This window comes from Rissa tridactyla, chromosome 4, assembly GCF_028500815.1.
Source record: "Rissa tridactyla isolate bRisTri1 chromosome 4, bRisTri1.patW.cur.20221130, whole genome shotgun sequence".
Taxonomy (NCBI): domain Eukaryota; kingdom Metazoa; phylum Chordata; class Aves; order Charadriiformes; family Laridae; genus Rissa; species Rissa tridactyla.
Window position 1 is genome coordinate 2,290,153 of NC_071469.1, and position 17,767 is coordinate 2,307,919.

General features: G+C 67.3%; 4 protein-coding genes and 1 long non-coding RNA gene across 5 annotated transcripts; 2 read left to right on the top strand and 3 right to left on the bottom strand.

Annotated features, from left to right (window-relative positions):
* Positions 1 to 454: 454 nt before the first annotated feature.
* On the bottom strand, positions 455 to 3,973 carry LOC128908143 (membrane-spanning 4-domains subfamily A member 15-like). The gene is made up of 7 exons (XM_054197737.1): positions 3,665 to 3,973; positions 3,302 to 3,421; positions 2,168 to 2,224; positions 1,778 to 1,909; positions 1,067 to 1,180; positions 866 to 949; positions 455 to 475 (listed from the first exon to the last, which is right to left on the bottom strand). The coding sequence occupies exons 1-7, from the start codon at positions 3,971 to 3,973 to the stop codon at positions 455 to 457; spliced, it is 837 nt and encodes a 278-aa protein (XP_054053712.1).
* A 1,933-nt stretch (positions 3,974 to 5,906) lies between these two features.
* LOC128908144 (zona pellucida sperm-binding protein 3-like) lies at positions 5,907 to 10,183 on the bottom strand. Its single transcript, XM_054197738.1, has 10 exons — positions 9,015 to 10,183; positions 8,330 to 8,502; positions 7,782 to 7,894; positions 7,565 to 7,668; positions 7,261 to 7,438; positions 6,997 to 7,108; positions 6,707 to 6,887; positions 6,440 to 6,622; positions 6,126 to 6,350; positions 5,907 to 5,935 (listed from the first exon to the last, which is right to left on the bottom strand). Exons 1-10 carry the CDS (start codon positions 9,085 to 9,087, stop codon positions 5,907 to 5,909), a joined length of 1,371 nt encoding a protein of 456 aa, XP_054053713.1. The 5' UTR covers positions 9,088 to 10,183.
* Positions 10,184 to 10,682: 499 nt separating this feature from the next.
* On the top strand, positions 10,683 to 12,958 carry CBLIF (cobalamin binding intrinsic factor). The gene is made up of 9 exons (XM_054201500.1): positions 10,683 to 10,789; positions 10,952 to 11,131; positions 11,266 to 11,409; positions 11,523 to 11,666; positions 11,755 to 11,930; positions 12,027 to 12,255; positions 12,367 to 12,508; positions 12,611 to 12,729; positions 12,828 to 12,958. Exons 1-9 carry the CDS (start codon positions 10,720 to 10,722, stop codon positions 12,887 to 12,889), a joined length of 1,266 nt encoding a protein of 421 aa, XP_054057475.1. The 5' UTR covers positions 10,683 to 10,719; the 3' UTR covers positions 12,890 to 12,958.
* LOC128909604 (uncharacterized) lies at positions 12,607 to 13,827 on the bottom strand. The gene is made up of 3 exons (XR_008466429.1): positions 13,142 to 13,827; positions 12,846 to 12,923; positions 12,607 to 12,719 (listed from the first exon to the last, which is right to left on the bottom strand). It is a non-coding gene; the product is annotated as an uncharacterized LOC128909604 (long non-coding RNA).
* Positions 13,828 to 14,563: 736 nt separating this feature from the next.
* Positions 14,564 to 17,556, top strand: MRPL16 (mitochondrial ribosomal protein L16). Its single transcript, XM_054201286.1, has 4 exons — positions 14,564 to 14,660; positions 15,359 to 15,424; positions 15,558 to 15,706; positions 17,037 to 17,556. Exons 1-4 carry the CDS (start codon positions 14,618 to 14,620, stop codon positions 17,520 to 17,522), a joined length of 744 nt encoding a protein of 247 aa, XP_054057261.1. The 5' UTR covers positions 14,564 to 14,617; the 3' UTR covers positions 17,523 to 17,556.
* Positions 17,557 to 17,767: the final 211 nt, after the last annotated feature.

Below are 17,767 nucleotides of genomic sequence, written 5' to 3' on the forward strand. Positions count from 1 at the left end.
AGCTCCCTGCTCCGTGGCCACCAGACCTCCAGGAGGTCCCCGACACCCCAACCTCAACCCACCCCAGCAGCCAACGGGGGTAATTTAGGGGCGGAAAAAACCCCGCGGAGCCCCAAAATGCAGCCCCTGCCCCCCACCCCCGGAGAAGCCCCTTTTCCAAAGCAGCCAGCAGGCAAAAAGCCCCAATTCCAGCGCGGGGGGGGGCAAGGAGAGGGCAAATTGGGAAGGAGCGGGGATGGCGGGGGGGGGACTTGTTGCCTTTCAGGTTGGGGGGGGCGAGGGGGGGAGTGGGGGGTACCAGCGCGTCCCATCCATGCGCGGCGGGAGGAGGATGCCGCAGGCCTGGGCGCGGGGAGCCGGCTTGGGGGCGAGGGGGTGGGGGGGGGGTGGGGGGGCACATTTTCGGGATGGCGGATGTCCTCGGGGTGGGGGGCGGGGGGGGGGCAGCACCTCGTTAGACTTCGGGGGCGGCCAGCTGTAAAGAAAACCCAGAGCTGCTGCTTGCTTTTTGCCCAGGGCGGGGAGGGGATGGGGGGGGACGGGACGAGACACACAGGGCTCAGGGTGGCCACCCAGCACCCTGTGGGGTCTCTGGCTTCTCCTCCATCCCCCCCCCCCCCACAACCCCCTGTGCCCCCCCGCCCCAACCCCCCGTGCCCACCCATGCCCGGAGGCGGAGGTGCCGGGGCGCTCCCATGGGGATGGGGGGTGACATGCTTTCCCCGGGGAGGGGGACGGGGGCGGGGGGCACCCGGAGGAGGTCTGTCATGCAGCGGGGGGGGGGGGGAGGGGGTAGGGAAGGGGGGGGGTCGTTTCTAGCTGGTCCGGGCTTCTAGGTGGGCTGCTCTTTGGGGTGGTAGATCACCTCGGTGTAGCTGGGCGGCTGCGGCAAGTCGGCCGGTGGCACCGCCAGGTCCACCCGGGTGGCGCTGGGGACGATGAGCATGGCCTGGGGGAGAGAGAGGAGGAATACGACGATGACACACAGTGCTGGGGGTCCGGCTTGGGGGGGGGGGGGGGGGGGAGCTCTGCCCCGCTGCCTTTCTCCTCCCGCTCCTCGCCCTACCTCGTTAGAGCTGAGGCGAGTGGCTCGGCACCAGAAATTGGCGGTGGCCACGGCGATGCAGAACTCCAGGATGGTGAAGATGAGCAGCACGATGGAGATCCCGTTCCCTGCGAGCTCCAGGACGGGGAGAAAGGGGAGGTGGGGTGGGGGGAGGGGGAGAACCCCATCAGCAACCCCCCCAGGAGGAGGAAAATCAGTCTCCCCCCACCCCCCAACCCCGGCCCCCACCAAAGGGCTCCCCTCCTCCGTCTCCCACCAGCCAAGCGCTGCAGCCTCCGCGGGCGCCGAGGTCTCGCTCGGAGCCCTCCGTCTCGCCGCTTTTAGGGCTTTTACGGAGAAAAACCGGCGCTTCCAGGGCGTGAGTCATCTCCCGAGGTATCGGCCTAAAATAGGTCAGGCGCGCGGGCGCCGCGCCGGCAGACGGCCCCCGCTGTCGGGGTGCCGCCGGCCATGGGGTCCCCAACAACGGCAACGGGGCCGAACCCCACGGAGGAACCCGGCAAAGCCCCCCTTCAACCGAGGAAGGGCTCGGGGAGCATCCAGGGGGGAGGCACGACAGCCCCCAGGGAGGATGGAGGGATGGAGAAGGGGACAGGGGAGCTTCCCAAAAGGTTTAGCCCCGTCCGGGCAAGCTCAGCCAGCCCCTGGGCAACCTCCGAAAGCGGAGGCTAGTTGTTGGCGGAGGGGGGGGCCAGCGGTGCCCCTGCTTACCAGGACAAGATAGCCCTCGTAGTCGAAGGTGGAGCGGTAGAGCCCGTTGAGGTTGAGGTCTACGATGAAGGCGACGATGCCCAGCAGAGCGAAGATGGCGCTGATGACATTCATGGTCTGGCTGCCCTTCACCTGCAGGCACGCAGAGGCTTTGGGGACAGCTTTGGGGACGGCGTCGCACCCCAAAGCCCGTGGGGACCCCCGCCCCCAGGGGAGCGGCTGCGGGTAACAGCTCGGGCTGCCTTTAGGGGCGATTTTTTCTTTCCCCGTTGTTCGTTTCCAGAAATAACCCCCGGCGCGAGCTTCGAAGGTGGCTTTGCCCCGATGGCTTTCACCTGGGGTCGAGCTGCCGCCACCCGCCCCGCAGTGGGGACCCCCGGGGACACTCACCGCGCACTCCGTGGGGCTCTTCTCCGCCCCGATGGAGAGGCAGCCCGAGATGATGAACTGCGCCGGGAGAGAGGGGGACAGTCAGCCGCCGCCGAGGTCACCCTGAGCCCCCCCCGGGGCACTAAACGCCCACCCAGCATTAACAAGTTGCCCACGGGGGCGGCCCCATGGCTTGCGTGGGCATGGTGGTTCCCCCCCTTCTGCATTGTTAGTCCTGGGGTCTTACAGCCGCTGGACTAGGAGTCCCTGTCCCCAGTCCCTGGGATGCTGGTGGGCATTTCTGCCTGGTGGGCATCCTTCCCTGGTGGGCGTCTCTCTCCATGGGCATCCCTCATGGTGGGCATCTTGCCCTGGTGGGCATCCCTCCTCAGTGGGCATCTCTCCCCGGTGGGCAACTGTCCCTCTGGGCATCTCTCCTAGTGGCCATCCTTCGCCAGTGGGTAGATCTCCCTGTGGGCTTCCTTCCCTGGTGGGCATCCTTCTCTAGTGGACATCCCTCCCCATGGACAACCTTCTCCAGTGGGCTTCTCTCTCCAGTAGGCAACTCTCCTGGTGGGCATTATTGCCCTGTGGGTAGCTCTCCCCGTGGGCATCCTTCCCTGGTGGGCAACTCTCCCAGTGAGTGTCCTTCCCTGGTGGGCATCCTTCCCTGGTGAGCATCTCTGCCCATGGGCATCCATCCCAGTGGGCATCCTTCCCTGGTCAGTAGCTCTCCCTGCGAGCATCCTTCCCTGGTGGGCAACTCTTCCTGGTGGGCATCCTTCCTCAGTGGGCATCCCTCCTAGTGGACATCTTTCCCTAGTGGGCATCCCTCTCCACAGACATCCTTCTCCAGTGGGCATCTCTCCCCAGTAGGCAACTTTCCCAACGGGCTTCCTTCCTCCATGGACATCCTTCCCTGGTGGGCATCCTTCCTCGGTGGGCATCCCTCCTGACGGGCATCCTTCCCTGGTGGGCAACTCTCCCTGGTGGGCATCCTTCCCTTGTGGGCTTCCCTCCCTGTGGGCATCTCTCCCCAGTAGGCAACTCTCCCCGTGGACATCTCCCTCCAGTGGGCATCCCTCCCCGGTGGGCATCCCTCCCCATGGGTACCCCTCCCCGGTGGGCATCCCTCCCCGGCCCCACGCTACGCACAGACACGCCGCCCAGGAAGGGGATCTCGCCGATGACGAAGACGGAGGTGTAGACGTTGGTGAGCATCGTCAGGACGATGCCGAAGCCGATGTGCATGAAGCCCGTCATGATCTGGATGGTCTGTGGGATGGGGCAGGGCGAGAGTGGCACCGACGCGCCCCCCCTCCACCCCCCCCCACCCCGCTACCCCTCCCCGAGGATCGGGGTGCCCCATCCCTGAACCGCTTCGGGGCCGGAGCATCACTCCGGGGGGATCAGCAGAAGGGGGCAAAAACCTTCGGGGATGGATCGGGGGGATTTTCCAGGGGTGCCAGTCCCCCCTCCCTCCCTCCCTCCCCAAGTCGCCCCCCCCCCCCGACTCACCCCCATCACTCGGTTCTTGCCCTTGGGCAGGGTCTCTGCCGTGTACATGACGGCGCGGCTGCCCAGCCGCAGGCTCCCCATCCCCTGCATGGAGGCAGCGGCGGGGGGGGGCAGCGGCGGGGGGCAACGGGACGGACCCCCCACCCCCCCCCCCACCACCAACCACCCCCCGCCCCGGCCCGGCCCGGCCCGACCCGCCTCCGGTCCCCGGAGCAGCCCGGTCCCCGCCGGGGCCGCCCCCGCCCCACCCCGCCCCCCCCCGAGCGCCCATTGGCGCATCCCGGCTGATGTCAGAGGCTGCGGCAGCATCCCCGGGGCCACCGCCCAGCCCACCCGTGGGGCCCCGACCCCCCCCCACCCCTCCCGTGGACCCCCGACCCACGGGGCGGACCACCCCGCCACCCACCCGCGGACTCCCGATCTACCGGTGGACCCCCCCCGACCCACGCGTGGGCGCCCTCCGAGCCACCCGTGGACCCCCCGCGACCCCCCCCCCCCCCGTGGACCCGTGACCCACCGGCGGACCCCCGACCCATCAGTGAACTCCCCCCGACTCACCCGTGGACCCCCGACCCACGGGGTGGACCCCCCCCAACACACGCGTGGACCCCCGACCCACGGGGCGGACCACCCGCGACCCACCCGTGGATCCCCGAGCCATGGGGTGGGACCCCCCCCCCCCCCGAGCCACCCATCGCCTCCCGAGCCACTGGTGGACCCTCGACCCATCAGTGGACCCCCCCTGACCCACGCATGGACCCCGGAGCCAGCCGTGGGACCCCCCACGACCCACCAGTGGGCCCCCCCCCCCCCCCCCCCATCCCACCCGCTTGCTGGTGGCCGAGGGACACGAAGCAGATGGGGTTGGGTTTTTTTTTGGGGGGGGGGGGCGGTATCGTGTGTGTCCCCCCCCCCGCCGCGGGAAAGATGCTCCGACCCCACAACCTGCCCAGTGGCGGTGAAGAAAGTGGGGTGCAGGGGGGAGGAATACTGCCCCAAAACCACACACACCCCCCCCCCCCCCCCCCCCAAGTTGTTGGGTGTCCCCCACCACCACCACCTCAAGCCCTGCTACCAGCTGCCGCCGGCCCCCTTTGCAGCCCCAGCTCAGAAATAAATTAAAAAAAAAAAAAAATTTAAAAAAAAAAAAATAAAATAAATAATGGAGCACTCCGCAAACGAGTTCCTGGAAGAAAGATCCATCAAGAGCCATTAGGCCCGAACCACCTCCCTCCTCCCTGCATGCAGAGCTGGGGGCTGCGGGGAGCATCGCCGGGGGCTGCACCCCCCCAACCCCGGTTACGGGGACCAACCCTCCCTGACCCCCCCCCCCACGGCAGGGATGGGTCCAGGCTGCCCCTGAGCCCGGCTCTGCCCCGGCGAAGTCCCTCTTCTCCCCGCCTGCAGGAGATGACAGGGCAGAGGGGACCCAAATTAAGTCTTGTCATCGTTATTTCCATCCCCCCCCCTTCCATAACACACCCCCCCCCCCACACAAGACGCTGCTGGCTGCTCTCCACTGCGGTGGCTTCACACCCCACGCTTTGGGGGCGGCCAGCCAAGAGCGGAAGCCAAGAACTCCAGGTAGGAAAGGCCGGGGGGGAGGGGGGGGGGGGGAAGAAAAAAGAGCCAAAGTCAATAAATAATTAAAGAGGACCAGGTGGTACCTCCCCCCCCCCTTCCCCATCATCCTGCACCTGGCGCTGCCCCCACGGGGGGGAGATAAGGCGAGGGTGGGGGTGGCTCTGCAGTGGCCATGGCACAGCCGGCTGCCAGCAGAGGACACCCACAGCAGCCCCTCGCTGTGCGGCACAAGGTCCCCCTGAGCCCTCTGTACGCCCACCCCCCCCCCCCCGCCAAGCCCTATGCCCCCCCTCGCCCCCCCCGCCATGGCCAAGCGGCAAGCCCCCTTCAGCCCATGGCAGCCCCATGAGAAGAGCCAGGAGCCCACAAGCTCCCAAATGGGACGCTGACACCTCCCCCCCCCTACAACCCCACGCCACCCCCCAGCTCCGCTTTTGCCCGCCCCCCCCCCCGGCTTCTCCATAAACTACCCCCCCCAAGAGCATTCCCAGGGGAACGGTGGCTGCAGGGCAGCGTGGCACTGGGTCACCACACTGCTGTCCCTGTGCCGGAGAGGGATGCTTTCCACCCCCCCCCACGGCCAGACAGAGGGGGTACCAGCACTCTGCTCCCCCCCCCCCCCCCCCAAAATCAGGGAGTCACAGCTCAGGAGCCACGCTCACTGGGGACGCAGCCCTCCCTCCCGCACTGGGGGGGGTCTGGCAGCACCCCACAGCATACCCCAAAGGGTCCTGGCAGCACTGGGGACACATCACATCCCCCCCCCAACCCTACCCCGAGCAGCCGGGGGGGGGGTGGGGGGGTACAGCCCCCTCCCACACTGCCCCGACACAGCCTTTCGGCCACAGCTTTATTCCTAAAACAAGGATGCTCACACCACGGCAAGGTCCTCGGGAGCAGGGGGGCTCCTGGGGGCGGCCCGGCCACGGCCGGTGGGGGCCATGGCCACAGCGCAGGGCTCCCCTGGGGCTACCTCGGTCCCCCCCACCCCGCCGCCGGTGACGCCGCAGCGAGCAGTAGCAGCCGGCCATGGCCACGGCGGCGAGGACGGAACACATGGCCACCATGGCCAGCATGGCGGCTGGGACGGGGAGAGCCGGCCCTGCAGGGAGAGGGGGACAGCGGGGTCAGGGGGACGGTGGGGTCACCCCAGCCACCCCCCCAGCACTGCGGGGGGCAGCTGGCACTCACCCGAGTCCCTCTTCTCCCCCCGCACCACGGGGACGGAGGGGCGGCGAGACGGGGCTGTGCTGGGCTTCGGCGCCGTGGGGACCGGGGACGATGTGGGGAGCGCCGTGGGGACCGGGGACGATGTGGGGAGCGCCGAGAGCAGCCCCAGGGGACCCAGACGGACGCTGGCTTCCCCCAGGAGCCCTGCAAGGAGAAGCCATCAGACACTGCAGCCCCCGTAGGGCTCATGGATGCCACCAAGGTGTGTGGGGGGGGTGGTCTTCTTACCTTCGCCGCCGGCCAGCCGGCGCCGCCGCCGGCCCCCACAGCCGGCCGGAGAGCCACAGCACGAGCAGTCGTCCCCATTTGGGGACCACCAGGCGGCCGCCAGGCGGTCGTAGGAACAGGCTTTGCCGGCGGTGCTGGCAGCCCCCTCTGCCACAGCCTTGAGGTGACAGCGGAGGTCGATCTGCGGGGACAAGCATCCTCCTGAGCCGCCCCCCCCGCTGTTCACCCCCCAGCCCTGCACTGGTGGGTGGGTGTCACCCCGTACCCCCCTGGACCCCGCTGGCGCCCACCTGGCTGCCGGAGGCGTTGGGGAAGAGGAAGGTGTCCAGCTGGAAGCGGAGGAAACCGTCTCCGCGCCGGGGGAGGAAGCGGGAACGACCCAGTTGCCCATCCAGGAGGCACCTGCCGGGGTGGGAGATGGGGCGAGATGGTCACTGTCGTCCCGTGTCCCCCCCCCCCCCCCGCCGGGGGTGGGGCTCTGCCACCACTGGCAGGGTCCCGGCGAGGCGGGAGAGCGGCAATTGGGGGACGGCGGCCACCAGCCGGCCGCTCACCCGTTGTCAGCGATGACCTCGTGTCTCAGCCCGGCGGCCGCCGCTGTGCTGGGGGTGGCCACGCACCGGTCCACGAAGAGCCTGAGGGGCAGGGGGGGGTCCGCGCTCACCGACGCCTGGATGTTGATCAGCTCCCCCAGGGAATAGCTGGGCTGGAGCAGGCGGGAGGACCAGGAACCTGGAAGGGACACGGCCCGCGGCTGTCCCCCAGCGTCACCCCGGGGGGCCATGGCCAGGCAGGGGGGGTCCCCACTGGAATGAGAGAATCTGGGGTGTCCCGTCCCGTCCCCCCCCACACACTCACTGTCGTACGCATCCAGGGCGAAGCGCAAGCGTCTCCGGTGGGCGACGGTGAAGCTAAAGGGGACCCAGGTGGGCTGGATGGCCATGGAGGAAACGCTGCCCGTCCTGCGCCGCAGAGCATCCTCCGGTCAGGTGAGACACCCCCGGGGACCGAGGGGTCCCATCGCGGGGCACGGCCAGGGGTCTCGGGCACGGGGCAGGGGGGGGTCCCCGCTTACCTGGGGTAGTAACAGTCCACGGGGAGGGAGAAGGGTCTGGCGCGAGCCACGGGGCCCCCGGCCGAGGGGCGATAATGGAGGACGTTGCTGTAGCGGATGCTGTCCCGGAGGAGCTGGGGGAGCGAAGGGAGGGACGCGGGGCTGGAGGTGTCACCCGGCTCAGAGCGGGCGTCCCCTCCCTGTCCCCGGCCCCCCGGGGGACCAGAAAGCGCCTCGGTGCACGGCGAGAGCCAGGTTTCAGGTGGTCGGTAACAGCCCTGCGCCCACCCCCACGCACAAGGGGAGGTTGTCCCCGTGGGTGCTGCCATGGGGACACGGCAGGACCCCGGGGTGGGGGGTCCAGCCTTGGAGCTCACCCGACGCGTGGGTGCGGTGACAACCCGGGGAGATGGGTGGCCGTGGAGGACCCGCCGCACCCGTCCCCGATGTGGTTCCTTCCCCCACCACGGGGGCTTCGGCATGTCCCACGCCGTCCCTCGCCTGGGGGGACATGGTGTCACCCCCTCCCATCCCGCCCCCAGGAGGACCACGCCGCCACAGCCCCTCACCTCCAGGGTGGTCCCGCAGCCCCCGAGGGGGTGTTCCAGCCGGTACCCGTCCCCGTCGGCGACGGTCACCCCGCAGCCGGACCCCAGCGTCAGCTCCCCGGCAGCCACGCGGCTCCCCAGGAGGCCAGCCGGCACCGCCACCGCAAGCCACGCGTGGCCACATGTCACCGAGACTGGGGCAGGGCGAGGAGAAGAAAGTGGGGGGGGGGCTGAGCCAGCACATTGGGGACCCCCCATGCTGCCAGCTCCCAGGGGAGCAAGACTCTGGCTCAGATGTCCCGTTCCCCCCCCCCCCATTTTAGCATTTACAAGGAAGGAGGTGGCCCTGGAGGGCTGAGCCACTCTGTGCTGTCACTCCCAGGGCACCGAGGTGACCGTGATGCTCCAGAAGGGTCCCCCTGAAGAGACGCAGGACCTGACACCCCCCCCAAACCCCACCCCGCCCCCCCCCCCCCCCCAGCCCCGGGGCTCTGGATCCGGCCTCGCAGCCCCAAATCTGGTGCTTGAGGCAGCCTGACCCACAGACCTGCCCTACCTGGGGGTGGGGAGGAGACCGTGGTCCCCCTCCACCGGCAGCCAGGCGTCACCCGTGCCCACCCCGGGGGGCACTGCCCGCTCCCCCTCCCCAGGGAGGGCACCCAAACCCCGTAGAAACCCCCCCCCCCCCCCCAAAACCACCCCTTACCCAGGGCGTCCCGTGCCCAGGCTGTGGCTGCGAGGAAGAAGAGCACAAACCACCTTCTCCTGAGAGCCTTCATCGTGGTGATAGGAGGAGGAGGAGGAGGGGCAGCCCCCACTGATGGCTTTTACACCTGGGCCAAGGTGGGGGGGGCCGCAGGGCTCCCAATGGGAGGCCGGGTGGTCCCGGCAGACCCACCCCCAGCCCCTCGCACCCACCTGGGACCCATCTCCCCAGAGCTCTCCTCCTCCTGGGGGGGCAAAGCAAAGGTCCCTGTCCCCCGCCCTGTCCCTCTCCCTGTCCCTGCTCCTTCCCTTTGTCCTGGTCCCTGTCCCGGCCCCATCCCTGTCCCTGCCTGGGGGGGGGATGGAGAAGGTGGGGGTCACTCTCCGGCCCATGTGCTGCCCTCATGGCCCCAAAAGGAGGGTGACGAGCGTGTCCTTGGGGCACCTTCCCACAGCAGAGCCTCTGGGGAAACTGAGGCACAGAGGGGTGCTGACCCCCATCCCTCGGGATGTGCTGGGGTGAGGGGACACAGGGCCCCCCAGCCTGCCCGGTTGCCACCGGGCTTGGGCCAGCAGGCAGGGGACGGGGCAACAGCGGGGACACGGTGACGGGCACTGGCCAGACCCTCTCCTCCTTGGTGGCCCCTGACACCCCTGTAGCCCACGGGCAGCCCCCTGGGGCAGAAGATGACCCAGTTGGGGGACCCAGAGCCACCCCCGAGCCCCCGTGTCCTGCTCGCCCCACGGCTGCCCCAGCGCTGGTGCCAGAGCTGCTGCGTAACCGTGGCCACTACGTGGTCACCCACACCAGGAAGGAAGGTCGCCACCAGCGCGCTCCCTCCTGGGGGCAGAATCCGGCGTTTATCCTTCTTAAATTCCCTGCCGTTGACGATCGGCTGAAGCGCCCATCCAGCCAGATCCCTCCGCCGGGCTCTCGTCCCTCGAGAGAGTCACCAGCGCCTCCCAGTTTACCACCAGCAAACTGGCCAGGGGCCCGTCCCGCTGCAGGGTTCGCCTCGTCCGGAAGGATGCTGGGAGGGACAGGATCCAAAAGCCTTCCTAAAAATCCAAGAAAAACAACACCCACCGCCTTCCCGTCATCCGCCAGGTGGGCGGCCTTATCGCAGCAAGACATCAAATCACTTGGACGGGATTTTCCCTTCATCGACCCGGGCGGACCGTGCCCGGTGGTGGCATCGTCCTTTAAAAGCGTGTCAACGGCACCCGGGATAACCTTCTCCATAATTTTTCCCGGCGCTTAGGTTAAACTAAAAAGGTTTCTTGGGAAGTACAAGCCTTTCTCAGAAGTTTGGATACGGCTGGTGAGCTTCCAGCCAGCGGAGACCTCCCCAGGCGCCCCGGGAGGGGTTGTCCTGCTGTGACACCCGCCAGCTCCTTCCCTGCCCGGGGATGGATCCCATCCGGCCCCGTGAACTCCCGGACGTACGACGGGTCCCTCACCGTGTCACTGGCCTCGAATGGAAAATCACTGACCCCGCAGCCGTCCCCCTCCGGCTCTGTTTGACACCCTTGGGCACACAGATAAGCCGGCGACGCTTGGCAAGTGCCAGGACGGCGGTGGAAGGGCAGGTGACGGCAGAAGGACGCCGAGAGCAGCTAAAAGCCGAGAGAGGACGCCCGGAGAGACGAGTCCCCGCCGGGTCTCCGCTAGCCTCAGCGGATCTGCTTGCCCCGAGGACAACGAGATGCTCGGCGCGGCTTTGGGCATCGGGGTCCTGCTGGCCCTGGTGGGCGGCGCGGCCACCCACAGCTGTGGTGAGTGTCAGCCCCACGGCGGGGACACCGCAGAGACCGCATCGAGGACGGGGAGGGGGGTGGGCTTCATGGAGGGGACGTGGGGTCCATGGTGACCTCCTGTTGCGAGTGCCAGCAGGGTGGCCGGCCACCTACCCCCCCCCTCTTCTCTTCCCCTTCCAGTTGGCCCCGACAAACTGGTCTCCGAGCTGCTCGAGCGCCTGGAGGACTCCGTCGACAGGGACGAGCCGCCGAACCCCAGCGTCCTGCTGGCCATGAACCTGGCGGGGGCCACCGGCGATGGCACCCGCAAGTGGCTGCTCCAGGAGATAAAGGAGGAGGCCGTGAAGAGAGCCCAGAAGGGTGAGGAAGGGCGCGGGGGCCACCGTGGCACCCGGTCCTGGTAGACCCCATCCCCGCCGGCTCTCGGGGGTGCCAGGTGGCGTGTCCGTCCCCCCCCCCCCCAGCACATCCCGGCTGCTTTCTTGTCCCCGCAGACATGACGTCGGGCCAGGTGGCTCTGTACGTGCTCGCCCTCCTCTCCTCCTGCCAGGACCCCCATCACACCCGCGCCCTGGGGCAGACCGTCGACCTGTTCCACGTCCTGCAGAAGAAAACCAAGGAGGAGATGGACCGCCTGGGTACGGCGGGATGGCACGGAGGGACGCGGGGGTGGGGGGTGCTGGGGGTGCGTAACGTCCCTCCTCCCGGCCTCCCCGGGGCCACCATCATCTGGCCACCCTTCGCTTTGCAGAGGCGACCGGCGTCCCCAAGACCACCCTGTACAGCGTGAGCCTGGACACCCTGGGCTTGTGCCTGGGAGGGGTGAGCGGCTACGAAGACGCGGCCACGGCCTTGGCCAAGGAAGCGCTGAGCCCCGCCAGCCACCTCTCCGTGGGTAAGGGACCCCTGCGGCCCCGCCGTGTCCCCTCCGCTGGCAAAGCCCCGCTCGCCGGGGGCTTGGCGGTGACACCGGGATGTCGCAGACACCCGTGCCGTGGCGGCGCTGGCGCTGGCGTGCACCTACCACCGGACGGAGCGGCAAGATTTACAGCACCTGCTCTGGGAAGCGGTGTCGGTGGTGACCAACGGCTTCCTGGACGAGCAGGAGAAGAGGGATGGCATGATGGGGAACATCTACAGCATGGGGCTGGCCCTGCAGGTACCGGGGTGGGGGTGGCGGGGGTGCGCTGCGGCGCCGCGGCCGCCCCGGTCCCGCTCCCGGGGTCGCTCACGTCGCTTCCCTCCTCCTCCGCAGGCGCTGGGCTCCACGGCAATGTTTTACGCCCCGCGGGAGTGGGATTGCGCCCAAGCTTTCTCCGTGGTGTACGGCCACGACTACCGCCAGCCCATGGCCATCGCTCAGGTCCTGCCGGCCCTCGTGGGCAAATCCTACCTGGAGGCGGCTAGCCTGGAATGCACGGCCAGCAGCGGGATGTCCCCAAGCCTACAGTCCCTAAAGCTGGTTCCAATCGGGGTTCAGAAAGGTACGGAAGCTCGCAGATGGAGCACCCAAGACCCTGCAGGGAGGACGCTCACGCCCTGTGCCCCGTGGCGTTATTTTGGGTGCCCACTCGGCCCCTCTCCCCTCCCAACAGCCCACATCCAGGTGCACTACTCCATCATCAACACGCTGCAGGGCAAGCACTTCCACAAATCCATCTCCGTGCGGGTGCCGGCCGGCTCCACGCTGCTCCAGGTGCTGCAGGCAGCTGAGAAGAAGGAACCCGACGTCTTTAGGTGAGAACCGCGGAGAGGGCGGCGGGGGGGTGGGGGGGTGGAGGGGCGAGACCCATGGCATTTCCCCCCACCGATCCCGGAGCCCCCGCGTCTCCCCGGCAGCTTCCAGACGGAGCAGACGTCCTGGGGTCCCATGGTGGTCTCCATCCACGGGCTGGCCGCCAACCCGGAGGACAGGACCTACTGGCAGTTCCTCAGCGGGGAGGACGCCCTGCAGGAAGGTGGGCAGCACGGAGTTGGGGAGGGGAGGGGGGGGGACACGATGCAGGGAGCAGGGAGGTCAAGGAGCCCCGGTCTTACCCCCGTCCCACCATCGCAGGGGTCGGCACTTACGTACCGGTGGACGGGGAGCACATCCAGGCCGTCTTCAGCACCTACTGAAGGCACCGAGGGACGCGCGGCCTCGCCGGAGCCACTCTGAAGGCAATGAAGAGCCGGTATCAGCACAGCCCCGCGTGCGTGTGCGCGTGTCTCTTACGGTTTGAGGAAGCCGTCACAATTTGTCGTCGTTTAGATATTTATTCTCTCACCCAAATGAGCCCGCCCCACCCGGGAAGGGGAATCGGGAAACAACAAGGAAACCCAAGGGTTGAAATATAAACAGATTTAGTACAATAAGACCTAAATAATTACCATTAATAAGACTAAAGAAGCAATATTGATGCCGATACCGATATAAAATGCACAAGGATTATACTCAGCCCGTTCCATCAGCGGAAGCCGTGCATCCCCGCAGGGACAGCCAATGTGGGACCCTGCGAGCGCTGCGGCTGCGGGAGGAAGGGAAGGGCTCAGGGCTCCGGCACCGGGGCGAGGAGTGCTCAGGATGGCAGCCAGCAAGGGAGGGAGGGAGAAAGAGAGAGAAAGAGAGAGAGAGAGAGAGAGAGAGAGAACTCCTTAGAAAACTGTCTCATTTATATCGAATGTGACATTCCTGGTCTGAAATAACCCTGTTGGCAGCTTGGGGCAAGCGCCCGGGTCTCGCTCCTCCTCATCCCCGCACCTGGCGAGCTCGAAAACGCTGAGACCTTGAATCCCCCACACCAGAGCTGGCTGTAAAGCGAATATTTCCACCAATTCAGACACCAGAGTCTTCTAAAAGTGCAGTTTTCCCCAGCATTAGAAAAGCAATTAATCCCGTGTGGCTCAAACCTAGACAGGGGGGAAGAAACGCGGCCCCGCAGCCCGTGGGGGCTGTCCCAGGGCAGCCGCCCCACCGAGGGACGCGTCCTGGAGCGCTTCCCCTCCGATGACCTTCTACGAATCCACGTTCCCCACGCAGCGCGGACGCGTTGGCGGCCGAGCAGCCCCTTTGCCGGGGCTGCTCCTTCTCGGAGCTCGTCTTCAAAAGGCGCTGCTGCCTCGCAGGGGGCCGGGGGGGGCTGGGGGGGAGCGAAGCTCTTGTCGAATTTGCCGCTTTTCTCTGCGGTTTACGGCGACCTGCAGGCAGGGGCTGGCTCCCGAGGCCAGCGGGGAACGCCACGCCAAGGTTCCCCGCGGGGTTTTCAGGCCGCGGCCTCCCGCCGGGTCCAGGCTTTCCATTCCGGGGGTCAGCCAAGACCGTCTCCTTTCCAGACCCGCCCCCCCAGAACGGGACACATCGCACCTTCCTTCTTCACTCGGGAAGAATTAGGGGTTTCATCCCTTTTCCCCCGCCCCAACATCACCCATCGGATCCTCCCAGGTTCTTATTCGTTTCACCCCCCCAGTGCCAATTCAGACACCAGAGTCTTCAAAAAACGCGGTTTTCCCAGATATTAGAAGCGAAATCAGGCCTGTGCGGCTCAAACTGGGACAGTGTCTGAGACGGCTGCTCTCTTCCACCCAAAGCGATTCAATGACCCTCAAGCGGCCACGGGAGCTTCGACGGGACACCGAGGCGGGGTGGGGACCCTGCCCGGCACCGGGGTGGGGACACCGGGGGCGACATCGTGGAAGGACACCCGGGGGGTTTCCACCCGGAACTAATGTTCCTCTCCGCGTTTCCGGGGGTGCGCCGGCGGGACGGACCGGCCTCACCGGAAGCGTCCCCCGCCGGACGGCTCCGCGGTCGGACCGAATGGCGGCGCCCTACGGGCACTTCCGGGCGGGCGGCGGCGCGGCCCGGAGATGTGGCGATGGCGGTTCCCGCGGTCGCTGCCGCCTGGAGGAGGTCAGGGCAGCCCGGGCAGCGCTCCGAGGGGTTCCCGGGGACGCTGAACGCCATGGGGGGCTTCGGGGCGGACGGGGGGGAGCGTGTCCGGGCGCCTGGGTCGCGGTGGGGGACGAACCGGGGAGGGGGTGGGATCCGGCATTGGGATGCCCGGGCCCCCTCCCGCATTAACGGGGAGGCGTTGGGCTCTGGGAGTCCCGGGTTGGCTGTGGTGGCCGTGGGGGGATGTTGGGGTCCGGGGGGGGATGTTGGGGTCCGTGAGGTGTCGGGGTCCGCGGGGGATGTTGGGGTCCGGGGGTGGGGGGACGACCTTGGGCTTTCGTGAGGAGATGTTGGGGTCCGTGAGGGGATGTTGGGGTCCGGGGGGGATGTTGGAGGTCTGTGGGGGGATGTTGGGACTCCATGAGGGTATGTCGGGGTCCGGAGGGGGACGTTGGGGTTCCGTGAGGAGATCTTGGGGTCTGGAGGGGGCTGTCGGGGTCCCTGAGTGGATGTCGGGGTCCGTGAGGAGATGTCGGGGTCCGGAGGGGGGAATGTTGTGGTTCTATGAGGGTATGTTGGGGTCCGGGTGAAGGAGGTGGTGGGGTCCGCAGGGGACTGGGGTCCGGAAAACGGGGACCACGGGATACGGGGGCTGGCCCCAGGCCCCCCTCCCGGTGCTCCCGGCCCCACTCTGAGCCCCCCACTCTCTCCCCCAGGTGCAGGTGGCGTCACCGTCCCCCGGGCGGGTCTCAAGAAGTTTGTGCTGCCCCCGGACTACAGTGGTAAGGGGGATGAAAGAGGGGGGGAAGCCCCCCCCGGGGATAGCAGGGGCACCCCCCGAACCAAGGCAGGCTGTGCCCCCCTGCACAGGGGCGTCCTGGGGACGGTGACCCTCCCACGCCTGTCCCCTGGCAGGTATCACCTTTCCGGAGAGGACGAAGCTGAAGTTCATGGAGAAGGTGCCGGCGGTGCCCAAGGTCAAACGGGAGCCCCGGCAGCTGCGTGACATCCGCGGCCCGTCCCACGAGGCCACCGAATTCACCCAGGGACAGTACGGGATCCTGGTGAGAGGGACAGGGCCCTGCTCCCCGCCCCCAGCCGGAGCTGGGGGGTGGCAAGGGGGAAGCCTGAAGGGGCCAGGGACAGCCTGGGCAGGAGGTGGGGTGGGTGCAAGAGTGGGCACCGTCCAGGCTGGAGACCCGTGTCTGGCCCTGAGCCGTCCCGTGGGCGGTGAGAACTCCAAAGAAACCAGCCACTGGAGGGGACTGGTGCCCAACTGGCTCCGAAAAGCTGGATTGACTGGGCTACTTTCATCAACAAGGGCCCCAGTTTCCCCAGTTTGGGGATACGGAATGTAATTATAGAATCGCAGAGTAGTTTGGGTTATAAGGAACCTTAAAGCCCACCCAGTGCCACCCCCTGCCCTGGGCAGGGACACCTCCCACCAGCCCAGGTTGCTCCAAGTCCCGTCCAACCTGGCCTTGAACCCCTCCAGGGATGGGGCAGCCACAGCTTCTCTGGGCAATCTGGGCCAGGGCCTCACCCCCCTCACACCAAAGAATTTCTTCCCAATATCTCATCTCAATCTCCCCTCTTTCAGTGGAAAACCCTTCCCCGTCGTCCCACGGCTCCCCTCCCTGATCCAGAGTCCCTCCCCAGCTTTCCTGGAGCCCCTCGAGGGCCTGGAAGGGGCTGGAAGGTCTCCCCGGAGCCTTCTCTTCTCCAGGCTGAACCCCCCCAGCTCTCTCAGCCTGTCCTCCCAGCAGAGGGGCTCCAGCCCTCCCAGCATCTCCGGGGCCTCCTCTGGCCCCGCTCCAACAGCTCCGTGTCCTTCTGCTGTTGGTGCCCCAGCGCTGGAGGCAGCACTGCAGGGGGGTCTCCCAGAGCGGAGCAGAGGGGCAGAATCCCCCCGCCTCGCCCTGCTGCCCACACTTCCTTTGGTGCAGCCCAGGGCGTGGGGGGTTCTGGGCTACCATCGGACGTTGCCAGCTCTTGAGCTTCTCATCCACCAACACCCCCAAGTCTTTCTCCTCAGGGAGAGTCTTCCTCTTCGCCTCTCCATCCGTTCTCCACCCAGCCTGGATTTGTGCGTGGGGTTGCCCCAACCCTTGCACTTGGCCTGGTTGAACTCCATGAGGTTGGCACGGTCCCACCTCTGAAGCCTGCCCAGGTCCCTCTGGATGCCATCCCTTCCCTCCAGCGTGTCGACCGCACCACACGACTTGGTGGTTGAATTGGAAATGTGGCTTTGAGACTTCCTCAGTGAGGCTGCTCCCCCGCCAAAAAAAAAGCGTGTGAAGGTTGCGAGGGGGGACAGGACAGGGCAGAGGAACCTCTGTCTTCCTCACCCTGCCAGTGCTCGGTCCTTGAGGTGCCCCATCCTTCTCCCCACAGGCTATGGGGGGCGGGTACCTCCACTGGGGCCACTTCGAGATGATCCGCCTGACCATCGGCCGCAGCATGGACCCCAAAACCATGTTCGCCATCTGGCGCGTGCCGGCCCCCTACAAACCGGTGACGCGGAAGAGCCTGGGCCACCGCATGGGGGGCGGCAAGGGCCCCATCGACCACTACGTGACGGCGGTGAAGAGCGGGCGCCTGGTGGTGGAGGTGGGCGGGCGCTGCGAGTTTGGGGAGGTGAAACCCTTCCTCACCCAGGTGGCCAGGAAACTGCCCTTCCCCGCCATCCCCATCAGCCGCGACGGCCTCCAGCAGATGCGGCAGGAGGAGGAGGAGAAGAAGCTCAACAACCAAAACCCCTGGACCTTCGAGCGCGTCGTCACCGCCAACATGCTGGGGATGCGCAAGTACCTCAGCCCCTACGACCTGCGGCTGAAGGGACGTTACTGGGGCAAATTCTACCTGAAACACAGGGTGTAACGAGCAGCCCCTTAATTAAACCTTCCCACGACGACCTGCGTCGGCTGCTGTGGTTTTTTTTTGGAGGCGCAACCACGGGGCCAGGAGCATCCCGGTGCATCAGGGCTTGTGTCCTATGGCTGAGACCCCCCCTCCCCGTCCCCAACGCAGCACCCCGGAGCGGAACGTGGGTGATCTCTTTATTGAGGAGGAGGGCTCCGGTGCGGGTGGCTTCACATCCGAAGAGGCGGCGAGACAGAGAAGTC

Excerpts from the sequence above, each read along its gene's own strand:
- LOC128908144 (XM_054197738.1), bottom strand. The coding sequence starts at position 9,087 with ATGAAGGCTCTCAGGAGAAGGTGGTTTGTGCTCTTCTTCCTCGCAGCC. Across the intron at positions 7,109-7,260 it reads GAGGTCATCGCTGACAACGG|GTGCCTCCTGGATGGGCAAC; the intron begins GTGAGCGGCCGG and ends CCACCCCGGCAG. Across the intron at positions 6,623-6,706 it reads CCGGCTGGCCGGCGGCGAAG|GGCTCCTGGGGGAAGCCAGC; the intron begins GTAAGAAGACCA and ends TTCTCCTTGCAG.
- CBLIF (XM_054201500.1), top strand. The coding sequence starts at position 10,720 with ATGCTCGGCGCGGCTTTGGGCATCGGGGTCCTGCTGGCCCTGGTGGGC. Across the intron at positions 11,132-11,265 it reads CGTGAAGAGAGCCCAGAAGG|ACATGACGTCGGGCCAGGTG; the intron begins GTGAGGAAGGGC and ends TTGTCCCCGCAG. Across the intron at positions 12,256-12,366 it reads TCCAATCGGGGTTCAGAAAG|CCCACATCCAGGTGCACTAC; the intron begins GTACGGAAGCTC and ends CCCTCCCAACAG.
- MRPL16 (XM_054201286.1), top strand. The coding sequence starts at position 14,618 with ATGTGGCGATGGCGGTTCCCGCGGTCGCTGCCGCCTGGAGGAG. Across the intron at positions 15,425-15,557 it reads GCTGCCCCCGGACTACAGTG|GTATCACCTTTCCGGAGAGG; the intron begins GTAAGGGGGATG and ends GTCCCCTGGCAG. Across the intron at positions 15,707-17,036 it reads AGGGACAGTACGGGATCCTG|GCTATGGGGGGCGGGTACCT; the intron begins GTGAGAGGGACA and ends TTCTCCCCACAG.
- LOC128908143 (XM_054197737.1), bottom strand. The coding sequence starts at position 3,973 with ATGCTGCCGCAGCCTCTGACATCAGCCGGGATGCGCCAATGGGCGCTC. Across the intron at positions 2,225-3,301 it reads CCTTCCTGGGCGGCGTGTCT|TTCATCATCTCGGGCTGCCT; the intron begins GTGCGTAGCGTG and ends CTCCCGGCGCAG. Across the intron at positions 476-865 it reads AGCCGCCCAGCTACACCGAG|CTGGCCGCCCCCGAAGTCTA; the intron begins GTGATCTACCAC and ends TTTTCTTTACAG.